We start from the raw sequence: 12781 nt of genomic DNA, 5'->3' as shown, positions 1-12781 counted from the left end.
AAACGACCTACAAGGCTCTATATGACCTGCCTGTGTACGCTAATGTGTCCTTACTATCAAATAAGAACACAGGAGAAGTTCAATAAATATTACTGAATGAATGAATATCTGTATCTTAAGCTCTTATAAATAAGTAACAATTTTTGCTATACAGACTGAAAAAAAACATAACTGATCTAATGATGGCTAAGTCATTCACAGAAAACCTATCCTTAAATAGGTGAAAAAATTACTCAAGTATACTAGTAAAGGAAAATTGGAAAGATGATATTTATGACTATTAAACTGGCAATGAATCAATAAGTAATTAGCAAGGACAAAGAGGGAGGAAGAACCACAGATTTAAAAGGATTTACAGATACATCAACCAATGAATAATAATAACAAGGTATGGGTTTTGTTTGGATACTGAAATAAAAAAGCTATTAAAAATTAATTTGCTCCCTCTTATGTTTATATATATATGTATATCTGTGTGTGTATATATATATATATATATATATATATTTCCTCCCCCACCCCCTTCTCTCTCTTTCCTATTAGGAGTCTGATTTTACCTTCCAGGGGTCATTTCAAACATATTGTTATATTTTTCTAATGTATCTGCTACTATTCCATATTTATTATAGTTTTCATTCTTTGTTATTGTTCTGCTTTTTTGTTGTTGTTTTTTCCCCTTTTCTTTCTTCTTTTTTTTCCCCCCTGCACGTCTTGGGGGATCCTTGAGGATCAGATCCTCCGGCCTTATCTCTGGGACCAGAAATCAGGCCTGAGCCCATGGTGGAAATGCTGAGTCTGAACTGCTGGAGTAGCAGAGACCGTCAGCCCCCAGGAATATTAATCAGAGTTAGATAATCCAGAGGTCCACATCTCAGCATCAAGATGGTCCTACCCAACTGCCTGTAAACTCCACTGCTGGAAACCTCAGACCAAACAACTAGTAAGACAGGAACACAGTCTCACCCATTAAAAAAAAAAAATGAAATAACACAAAAATATGTTACAGATGAAGGAGCAATGTAAAAAGCTATAAGGCCAAAATAATGAAGAGGAAACTGGCAACCTATCTGAAAAAGAATTTAGAGTAATGATAGTAAAGAAGTTTCAAAATATAGAAAATAGAATGGAGAAAATACAAGAAACATTTAACAAAGACCTAGAAGAAACAAATAAACAAATAGTGATGAACAGCACAATTACTGAAATTAAAAATCCTGTAGAAGGAATCAATAAGAGAATAACTGAAGCAGAAGAATAGATAAGTGAGCTGGAAGATAGAATGATATAAATAAATGCTGAGGAGCAGAATAAAGAAAAAAGAATGAAAAGTATTGAGGACAGTCTCAGAAACCTCTGGGACAATATTAAACACACTAACATTTGAATTATAGGAGTCCCAGAAGAAGAAAAGAAAAAGAAAGGGTATGAGAAAATATTTGAGATTATAGTCAAAAACTTCCCTAACATGGGAACACCCAAACAGCCACCCAAGTACAGGAAGCCCAGAGAGTCTCTTACAGGATAAACTCAAAGAGACATACACCAAGATATATATTAATCAAGTTAACAAAAATTAAACACAAATAAAAAGTATTAAAAGCAGCAAGGGAAAAGCATAAAATAACATACAAATGAATGCCCATAAGGCTAACGCTAGGAGTGGCAGGATATATTTAAAATGGTGAAAGAGAAAAAACTACAACCAAGATTACTCTATCCAGCAAGGATTTCATTCATATTTGATGGTGAAATCAAAAGCTTTACAGACAAAAGCTAAGAGAATCTGACACCACCAAGTCAGCTTTATAACAAATGATAAAGGAACTTCTCTAGGAAGAAACACAGGAGAAGAAAAAGACTCACAAAAATAAATCCTAAACAATTAAGCAAATGGATAGGAACATACATATTTATAACTACTTTAAGTGTAAATGGATTAAATGCCCCAACCAAAAGACAAAGACTGGTTGAATGGATATAGAAACAAGACTGCTGCCTAAAAGAGGCTCACTTCAGACCTAAGGGCACATATGACTAAAAGTCAGGGGATGGAAAAATATACTCCATGCAAACAGGAATCAAAAGAAAGCGGGGATAGCAATACTTATATCAGATAAAACAGACTTTAAAATAAAAACTGGTACAAGAAATAAGGAAGGATACTATATAATGATCAAAGGATCAATCCAAGAAGAAGATATAATAATTATAAATATTTATGCACCTAACATAGGTGCACCTCAATACATAAAGCAAATGCAAACAACCATAAAAGGGGAAATTGACAGTAACATGGTAATAGTAAGGGACTTTAACACCCCACTTACACCAATGGACAGATCATCCACACAGGAAAATTAATAAAGAAACACAGGCTTAAATCACACTTTATACCAGATGGACCTAATTGATATCTTTAAAACATTCACTCCAAAACAGCAAAATACACCTTTTTTGTCAAGTGCACATGGAACATTTTCCAGGATAGATCAATTCTATCAAATATTTAGAAAAGAACTAAAACCCATAATTCTCAAACTATACTAAAAAATTACAGCAAGAGGAACACTCCCAAACTCATTCTATGGGGCCACCATCATCCTGAAACCAAAACCAGACAGATAACTCTCACACACACACACACACACATATAACAGGCCAATATCAATGATGAACATAGATGCAGAAATCCTGGACGAAATATTAGTGAACAGAATCCAACAACACATTAAAAGGATCATACACCATGATTAAGAGGGTTTTTCCCTAGGTATGCAAGGATTCTTCGATATATACAAATCAATGTGATATACCATATAAACAAATTGAGAGACGAGAAACTCAACAGATGTAGAAAAAGCTTTTGACAAAATTCAATACCCATTTATGATAAAAATTCTCCAGAAGATGGGCATAGAAAGAACCATAAACGCTCTATAGAAAAATGGGCATAGAAGGAACGTACCTCAGCATAATAAAGGCCATATATAACAAACCCACAGCAAACAATATTCTCAATGATGAAAAACTGAAAGCATTTCCTCTCAAATCAGGAACAAGACAGGAGAGCCCACTCTCACCACTATTATTCAATATAGTTTCAGGAAGTTCTAGCTACAGCAATCAGAGAGCAAAAAGAAATAAAAAGAATCCAGATCAAAAAGGAAGTAAACAAAAAAGAAGTAAACTCTCACTGTTTGGAGATGACATCATACTATACATAGAAAACCCTAACGATGCCTCCAGAAAACTACTAGAGCCAATCAATGATTTTAGCAAAGTTGTAGTATACAAATACACAGAAATCCCTGGCATTCCTATATACTAACAATGAAAAAAATAGAGAAATTAGGGAAATAATTCCATTCACCATTGCAAAAAACAGAATATCTAGGAACAAATCTACCTAAGGAGACAAAAGACCTGTATACAAAAAACCCAAGACACTAATCGAAGAAATTAAAGATGACATAAAACAGATGGAGAGACATACCATGTTCTTGGATTGGAAGAATAAATGTTGTGAAAATGACTATCGTATCCAAAGCAATCTACATTCAACGCGACCTCTATCAAATTACCAGTGGCGTTTCACAGAACTAGAACAAAAAATTCCAAAATTTGTATGGAAACACAAAAAAGACCCCGAACAGCTAAAGCAATCTTGAGAAAGAAAAATGGAGATGGAAAAATCAACCTGAGTTCAGACTACAGTTATTAAGACAGTGTGGTATGGTCTTCAAAGCTACAGTCATCGAGACAGTATGGTATTGGCACAAAAACAGAAATACAGATCAATGGAACAAGACGAAAGCCCAGAAATAAACCCATACACCTATGAGCACCTTATCTTGGACAAAGGAGGCAAGAACACATAATGGAGAAAACAAAGCCTCTTCAATAAATGGTGCTGGGAAAACTGGACAGCTACATATAAAAGAATAAATTAGAACACTTCCTAATACTATACACACAAAAAAAACCTCAAAATGAATTAAAGACCTAAATGTTAATGCAGAAACTATAAAACTTTTAGAAGAAAACATAGGCAAAACACTCTTTGACATAAATCACAGCAATATCCTCTTTGATTGACCCACCTCTGAAAGTAAAGGAAATAAAATCAATAATAAATAAATGGGACCTAATTAAATTTAAAACTTCTGCAAAGGAAAGATGAAAAGACAATCCTTAGAATGGGAGAAAATAACCGCAAATGAAACAACTGACAAAGAATTAATCTTCAAAATATATAAGCACCTTATATAGAAAAACAAACAACTCAATCAAAAACTGGGAGGAAGACCTAAACAGACATTTCTCCAAAAAGACATAGATGGCCAACAAGCAAACAAAAGGATGCTCAATACTGCTCATTATTAGAAAAGTGTAAACAAAAACTACAATGAGGTATTAGCTCACATCAGTCGGAATGGCCATCATCAAAAAATTTACAAACAATAAATGCTGGAGAAGGTGTGGAGAAAAGCAAAACCTTTTGCACTGTTGGTGGGAATGAAGACTGATACAGCCACTATGGAGAACAGGATGGAGATTCCTCAAAAAACTAGGAATAAAACTACTATTCGACCCAGCAATCCCATGACAGGGCAAATATCCTGAGAAAATCATAAATGAAAAAGACACATATACCCCGAAGTTCACTGCAGCACTATTGACAATAGCTAGGACATGGAAGCAACCTAGATGTCCATCAATGGATGAATGGATAAAGAAGCTGTGGTACATATATACAATGGAATATTATTCAGCCATAAAAAGGAACACATCTGAGTCAATTCAAGTGAGGTGGATGAACCTACAACCTATCATACAGAGTGAAGTCAGTCAGAAAAAGAAAAACAAATGTTGCATATCAGCAAATATATATGGAATCTAGAAAAACGAAAAGGGCAGGAATAAAGACACAGATAAAGAGAACAGATTTGGGACACAGCAGGAGAAGGAGAGGGTGGGATGAATTGAGAGAATAGTATTTAAACACATACATTACCACATGTAAAACAGATAGCTAGTAGGAAGCTACTGTATAACACAGGGAGTTCAACCTGGTGCTCTGTGACAACCTAGAGGGGTGGTATGGGGTTGGGGGTGGCTCAAGAAACAGGGGATGTATGTATACTTATGATTGATTCATGCTGTTGTATAGCAGAAGCCAACACAATATTGTAAAGCGATTACCCTCAAATTAAAAATAAATTTTAAAAAGTTATAAGAAGAAACAATTTATGTTATTTGGCCATTGCTTCATGTTTTTAGAAATGTAAGCATAAATTTCACTATTTATACTTTTTCAAATGGACTACCTCAATATTCTAAGATAAGAAAAATAAACATTTATTCATGGACTTGCTTCAGTTCAGTTCAGTCACTCAGTCGTGTCCCAATCTTAGCGACCCATGAATTGCAGCACGCCAGGCCTCCCTGTCCATCACCAAGTCCAGGAGTTCACTCAAACTCACGTCCATCGAGTCTGTGATGCCATCCAGCCATCTCATCCTATGTCGTCCCCTTTTCCTCCTGCCCCCAGTCCCTCCTAGCATCAGAGTCTTTTCCAATGAGTCAACTATTTGCATGAGGTGGCCAAAGTACTGGAGTTTCAGCTTTAGCATCATTCCTTCCAAAGAACATCCAGGGCTGATCTCCTTTAGAATGGACTGGTTGGATCTCCTTGCAGTCCAAGGGACTCTCAAGAGTCTTCTCCAACACCACACTTCAAAAGCATCAATTCTTCAGCGCTCAGCTTTCTTCACAGTCCAACTCTCACATCCATACATGACCACTGGAAAAACCATAGCCTTGACTAGATGGACCTTTCTTGGCAAAGTAATGTCTCTGCTTTTCAATATGCTATCTAGGTTGGTTATACCTTTTCTTCCAAGGAGTAAGCCTCTTTTAATTTCATGGCTGCAGTCACCATCTGCAGTGATTTTGGAGCCTGAAAAAATAAAGTCTGACACTGTTTCCACTGTTTCCCCATCTATTTCCCATGAAGTGATGGAACCGGATGCCATGATCTTTGTTTTCTGAATGTTGAGCTTTAAGCCAACTTTTTCACACTCCTCTTTCACTTTCATCAAGAGGTTTTTTAGTTCCTCTTCACTTTGCCATAAGGGTGGTGTCATCTGCATATCTGAGGTTATTGATATTTCTTCCAGCTATCTTGATTCCAGCTTGCGCTTCTTCCAGCCCAGTGTTTCTCATGATGTACTCTGCATATAAGTTAAAAAAGCAGGGTGACAATATACAGCCTGGACGTACTCCTTTCCCTATTTGGAAAAGGAGTTTCCAAATCTGAATTTGGAATTTCCAGTCTGTTGTTCCATGTACAGTTCTAACTGTTGCTTCCTGACCTGCATATAGGTTTCTCAAGAGGCAGGTCAGGTGGTCTGGTATTCCCATCTCTTTCAGAATTTTCCACAGTTGATTGTGATCCACACAGTCAAAGGCTTTGGCATAGTCAATAAAGCAGAAATAGATGTTCTTCTGGAACTTTCTTGCTTTTTCCATGATCCAGCAGATGTTGGCAATTTGATCTCTGGTTCCTCTGCCTTTTCTAAAACCAGCTCGAACATCTGGAAGTTCACGGTTCACGTATTGCTGAAGCCTGGCTTGGAGAATTTTGAGCATTACTAGCCTGTGAGATGAGTGCAATTGTGCGGTAGTTTGAGCATTCTTTGGCATTGCCTTTCTTTGGGATTGGAATGAAAACTGACCTTTTCTAGTCCTGTGGCCACTGCTGAGTTTTCCAAATTTGCTGGCATATTGAGTGCAGCACTTTCACAGCATTATCTTTCAGGATTCGAAATAGCTCAACTGGAATTCCATCACCTCCACTAGATTTGCTTACCCCTTCCCAATTATTTATCTTTGACTCTCTTTTCATAATAAATATAACATACATAATTCATGGAATGAAAGAAACATACTAAGCAAATAGTTAATTTATAATATCACTTGAATATTAAAATAACAAAGAACAAAACATAATAAAAACAAAACCTATTTTCTAATACATTAAAAAAAATCATAATTATAAAGGTAACATGACCTCAAATCTTTCCTTTTGAATGCTATGAAAAAGAATTAAGTCAAATAAAAGTTTTGTTTTACTGTTGAAAAAAATAGTCTATGAAACTACATTGTAAGTGAAATATAGATTTTTAAATAAGGAATAACGAGCATCATATAGCAGGTGGTATTTCTTAATCATGGTGTTAAAACTCCATTTCCTCTCCAGCATCTTGAATGCATTATAAATTAGGAATCAAGGCCCCAAAGGCATGAGATAATCTGAAAAAAATCTTAAGTTTTCTTTCTAAAGATCTCAACTAGGTCAGTTCTAATGATGATAATGCTTTATTAAGAGAAAAAGAATATACATACATCTGCAACTTGCTTGTCATCTTAACATAAAGATGTAGTATAGGAAACCTGATAACAGAGACCAAGGTAATTCAGAGCAACCTGTCTATGGAATGCAAGTAAAAAATCTGGGCAAAATATAAAAAACATATGCTAGAAGGCACAGGAGAGCTAACAAGATTGTGAAGAATTATAGGCAAGTATCAGGAGGAAGTTGAAGGCTCAGGAGAGTAATCTCTGCATTTATAGCTATTTCTCCCCTGAGGTGATTTGCTGATGCTGGAGGAGGTGGCAGAAAAGCTTAGCAACACTGTTGAGAACTTTGTTTGAAAAGCAAGAACGAATTTAAGGCCTACTACAGAGAGTTCTCTGTAAACCCTCCTTGAGTTGAGCTGGGACACAGCTAAATTGGCAAGGGCAAACTAAGAGTAGTCAGGCCCTTGCAGAAGCGGCAGTTCAGAAGTTTCAAATTATCTCAGGCTCTAAAACTGTACTGAAACAATTTTAGACTGCTAACCACACAAGGAGTCTGGAACAAGCAAATGCAAATCCTCATTGAGGAAGACATTATTATCAGAAGCCTTAAAGAATTTTATAAACAATTCTGAAAATACATGTGTGATGTACAAAAATTAGCATGCATTCAAGGCAAAGCACATGAAAGATATCCAGCAGAAAGAGAACAGAAGCAGACCTAGAAGGTTCTAGACTTGGGAATTCTCAGACACAGATTTCACCTACTGTATTCAGTGAAAATTTTTGCAAAGAAATGGAAACTATAAAAAAGAATCAAATGGAAATTCCAAAACTGAAATATAAGTGAAATGGAGAACTTGATGGATTTAAGGCCCATTTGACACAAATTTAAAGAGAAACTATAAAATACGTGAAAAGAAATTTCCAGGAAAAGAAAAAAAAATGAAGAGCAGAAGAAAGCAAAGGCATGGATAAGAGAGTAAGGCAGTAACATGCAATATAACTGGAGCCTCAGAAGCAGAAAAGAGAACAAAAGTGGCAGAAGCAACATTTGAAGATACAATGGTTAAGAACTTTAAAAACTGATAAAAAATAGTACAGACACAAATTCAGAGTTCTGTGAACCTAGTAAGAGAAGTAGAAATAAAAGTACATTTAGGCACAATATAGCAAAACTACTAAGACCCAAAGACAAAGAAAAAACATTTTAGGAAGCCAGAAAAGAAGTCAGATTATATTCAAGGGAGCAACATTTAGAATGAAAAGTTGGCTTCAAAAGCAAAAATGAAAATCAGAAGATAATGAAACAATGTCTCTTTATCAAGTGTCTTTAACAAGTGCTAAAAGAAAAGAGTATCACATTGGAATTCTATACCCAGCAAAACAGTCTTCAAGAAACTTAAGACAAATACATTTTAAGATCTACTTGAGGTTATGAAATTTAAGATAGGGAGATTATCTTAAATTACCTGGTGGGCTCAATGTAATCATAGGAGCTTTTAAAAACAAAAACTTTCACTAACTGAAAGCAGGAGAGATAGGCAGAAGGAAAGCTAAGAGAGATTCAAAGCATGAGAATGACTTGCCTTTGCTGGCTAGGAGATGAAGTGATAAAGGTAGTCACATGCTAGAGAACAGAGTGAAATCGCTCAGTCATGTCCGACTCTTTGCCATCCCATGGACTGTAGCCTACAATGCTCCTCCGTCCATGGGATTTTCCAGGCAAGAGTACTGGAGTGGGTTGCCATTTTCTTCTCTAGAGGATCTTCCCAACCCAGGGACTGAACCTGGGTCTCCTGCATTGTAGGCAGATGCTTTACCATCTGAGCCACCAGGGAAGTCAGAGAACAGAGGTGACCTCTGAAAAAACGGAGTGTCTGTACAATGCCAGGTACTTGAATAAGTTCGGACTTGCTCTGAATTTGATCTATCTGGCTAATGATCAACAAGAAAACAGAGACCTCAGCTCTACAGCCACACAGAACTGAATTCCGCTAACAATAGAAGCACATTCTCCCCCAGAATCTCCAAACAGGAGACCCAACTGGATGACATCTTGATTTTTGCCCCTGAAACTTGAGGCAGAGTAACTAGCTGAGCCTGCTGGACTTCTGATCTAAAGAACTTTGAGATAATAAGCCAGTGTTATTTTAAATTGATATGTTTGTGTTAATTTCTTAGGGCAGCAGTAGAAGACTGATATAAATGGAATAATCCAACAGTAATAGATGAGATTGTTAATAGTTCACCTCAGTATATGACAGAACATGAATTAAAAAATTAGTCAGTAAGAACATGATTTGAAGAACACAGCCGATTTGACTTGACTTAATATATTCTTTAAAAACATAATTGAAACATTTATACCAACTCTATGCTGGCTTTAAAGAAGTCTTCACAAACCTCGAAGAATTAAAATCAGTAAAAATGAGTTTCAAATTTAAAAAGAATATGCATTAATTTAGTGTTGCTGTTCTTACGTTGGGTTAAGGTGAAGATGAGACATAAAGATTTGTAAATGTAAAATCTCATAAATGTTTATATAAGAAAATTTTTGGAGCCTGACAGATCATTTTTTTAAGTTATTTATCCTCTGATCTAGGAAACTAATTCCTAGGAAACTCGTACACATGTAGAAATGTTAATACAGTAGTCTCCCTTTACCCCACGGGAGGAAACATTCCTAGACTCCTAATGGATACTGGAAACCAGACAGCACTGCATCATATATTTCCTATTTGTGTGTGTGTGTGTGTGTGTGTGCCTCTTCTTACCTGGAGAATCCCCTGGACAGAGAAGCCTGGCAGGCTGCAGTCCATAGGGTCGCACAGAGTCAGACACAACAGAAGTGACTTAGCACACACACATGCATAAAGTGACTTACCATGAATGCTTGCCTACCTATCTAAGATAAAGTGTAATTTATAAATTAGGCAATAAGTCTAAGAACATAATGTAATATAAGCTTGCAAATGTGGACTCTGTGTCAAAATATCTTATTGTACAAAGTTAATGCCTTTTCCAGGAGAAGGCAATGGCAACCCACTCCAGTACTCTTGCCTGGAAAATCCCATGGGCGGAGGAGCCTGGTAGGCAGCATGGGGTCGTGAAGAGTTGGACACTACTGAGCGACTTTACTTTCACTTTTCATTTTCATGCATTGGAGAAGGAAATGGCAACCCACTCCAGTGTTCTTGCCTGGAGAATCCCAGGGATGGCGGAGCCTGGTGGGCTGCCGTCTATGGGGTCGCAGAGAGTTGGACACGACTGAAGCGACTTAGCAGTAGCAGCAGCAATGCCTTTTCCATCTTAACTTATCACTTATGCATTCTGACAGTAATTTTTGCAATTTGAGGTCCAACAGCAAAACTAACATGAATTTCTTCTTCCTTCTTCATGATTTCATGGACAGAATACCTGTTCTTCCCCCAAATTTTAGCACCTCACATGTGATTTATTTTTCTTTCCTAATTAAGCCAAAAACTTTCATTTTTGCACTTAAAAGAGAGCTCTTAATGGATTCTCTATGGCATTACTGAATTGCTAGCATCACTTCTGCACTTTGGGATTATTAAGTAAAATACAGGTTACTTAAAAACAAGCACTGCAATACTGTGTGTGACAGCTGATCTGATAACCAAGATGACTACTAAGTGACAAACAGAAAGAATATGATGGATAAAGAGATGGTTCATATCTTGGGCAGGACAGAGTAGGACCACATGAAATTTTATGATGATACTCAGAATGGTGTGCAATTTAAAACTGATGAAGTATTTATTTCTGAAAATGTCCATTGAACGTTTTTGGACTTCAGTTTACTGCAGGTAACTGAGATGGTGAAAAGTGAAACAGTAGAGAAGGGAGGACTAATGTATATGGTTCTCTGACATGCACTGTTCACTAATAATAGAACAATGGTTAGGTAAATGATTGTATAACAATTCTCATAGCTATTAAAAAAATGCTAGATTCTTTATATATGTACCCTAAAAATGATTAAAATGTAACAAAAAGCTTAAAAGTTAGATTATCTGATACAAATATCATACACACACTGTAAAGATAACCAAACTGTTAATAAGCATTTATCTCTAACCTAGCATAGAAGATTGAGGTTCTGGGAAAAGCTGAAGAGGGCATTCTACTTCTATATTATCTGAATATTTTAAAACCAAGATTACATGTTAGTTTTTCAATTAAAACGCCCCATGCACACTTTTATGAAAGGAGAGATATTAAGTGATCTGCCAACAGAAAAACAGTAAATTTGACACTGTCAGTTGATCTTAAGAACATAAAAGATTGTTATTTATTACAGAACATAATATTCTTAATCATAATCTTCAGTCTTTAATACACGTAAAGTTTTAAACAGTGGAAATAAAATTATCTCATTAAAAACAGGTAAAATAACTTCACTGCTAGCATTATTTAGAACATCAAGCATACTTCCCCTTACACCTTTGAAAGATACCAGTTAATTGAAATGATTCTGAAATTAATTCTCACAAAATAGCAAAACTACTAAAAAATTAACTGCTCTATTGATTGATACTACAAAGATTAATCTTTATAAATAATGTTTACTTACTTAATGAAATAAAAGCTGTACTTACAACAAGGAGAAGAATGAACTGGTCCAAGTTGTGGGAAGGTCATAAGAATAGAAACTTCTGGTAGATTATTTTGCTTTGCAGGTTCACTAGTTTGATCAGCCCAAACCACCACTTTTTTCCTCTCGACCAAATGTTCAATTTCTTTGATGTCAGCCTCAAAAGTAGCATTTAACAGGCCAGATTCTTTTAAAGCACAGTATTGCTTTCTTAGGGCCGGAAGTAATGCATTCAATACTCTACATACAGAAGGTGACAAGAAGAGAGAGATAAATACTAAATTTTAAATACAGTATTACAGATTTATGTAACATCCAAAGTATTTGTTGTTGTTCAGTCTCTTTGCTGCAGCATGAGCAAAGATGTCACTTCTTGCCATGAACTGCAGCATGCCATGCTTCTCTGTCCTTCACTATCTCCCTGAGTATGCGCAAACGTATGTTCATTGAGTCAGTGATGCCATCCAACCATCTCATACTCTGTCACCCTCTTTTCCTCTTGCCTCAGAATTTCCCAACATCAGGGTCTTTTCCAGTGAGTCAGCTCTTTGCATCAGTGGCCAAAGTATTGGAGCTCCAGCTTTAGCATCACTCCTTCCAATGAATATTCGGGGTTGATTTCCTTTAGGATTGACTGGTTTGATTTCTGTGTTGTTCAAGGGACTCTCAAGATTCAACTCCAGTTTGAAAGTGTCAGTTTTCTGGTGCTCAGCCTTCTTTATGGTCCATCTCTTACATCCATACATGTATGTGTAATATGTTCTTAGTCACTCAGTTGTGTCTGACTCTTTGCAACACCATGGA

The 12781-nt window shown here is 36.2% G+C and overlaps 1 protein-coding gene across 2 annotated transcripts in view; it reads right to left on the bottom strand.

The window, feature by feature from the left end:
- Window positions 1–12781, bottom strand: part of KIF18A (kinesin family member 18A) — an 84965-nt gene that overhangs the window by 27503 nt on the left and 44681 nt on the right. For both annotated transcript variants that reach the window (XM_006068008.4, XM_044929319.2), the window contains exon 13: window positions 11982–12217. In XM_006068008.4, the coding sequence (XP_006068070.3) occupies window positions 11982–12217 (236 nt within the window). The remainder of the gene's footprint in view (window positions 1–11981; window positions 12218–12781) is intronic.

The sequence above is a fragment of the Bubalus bubalis genome, chromosome 16 (genome assembly GCF_019923935.1).
Source record: "Bubalus bubalis isolate 160015118507 breed Murrah chromosome 16, NDDB_SH_1, whole genome shotgun sequence".
Classification (NCBI taxonomy): domain Eukaryota; kingdom Metazoa; phylum Chordata; class Mammalia; order Artiodactyla; family Bovidae; genus Bubalus; species Bubalus bubalis.
Note: the sequence above shows the minus strand (reverse complement) of the source record. Positions and strands in the feature narration are given on the sequence as shown.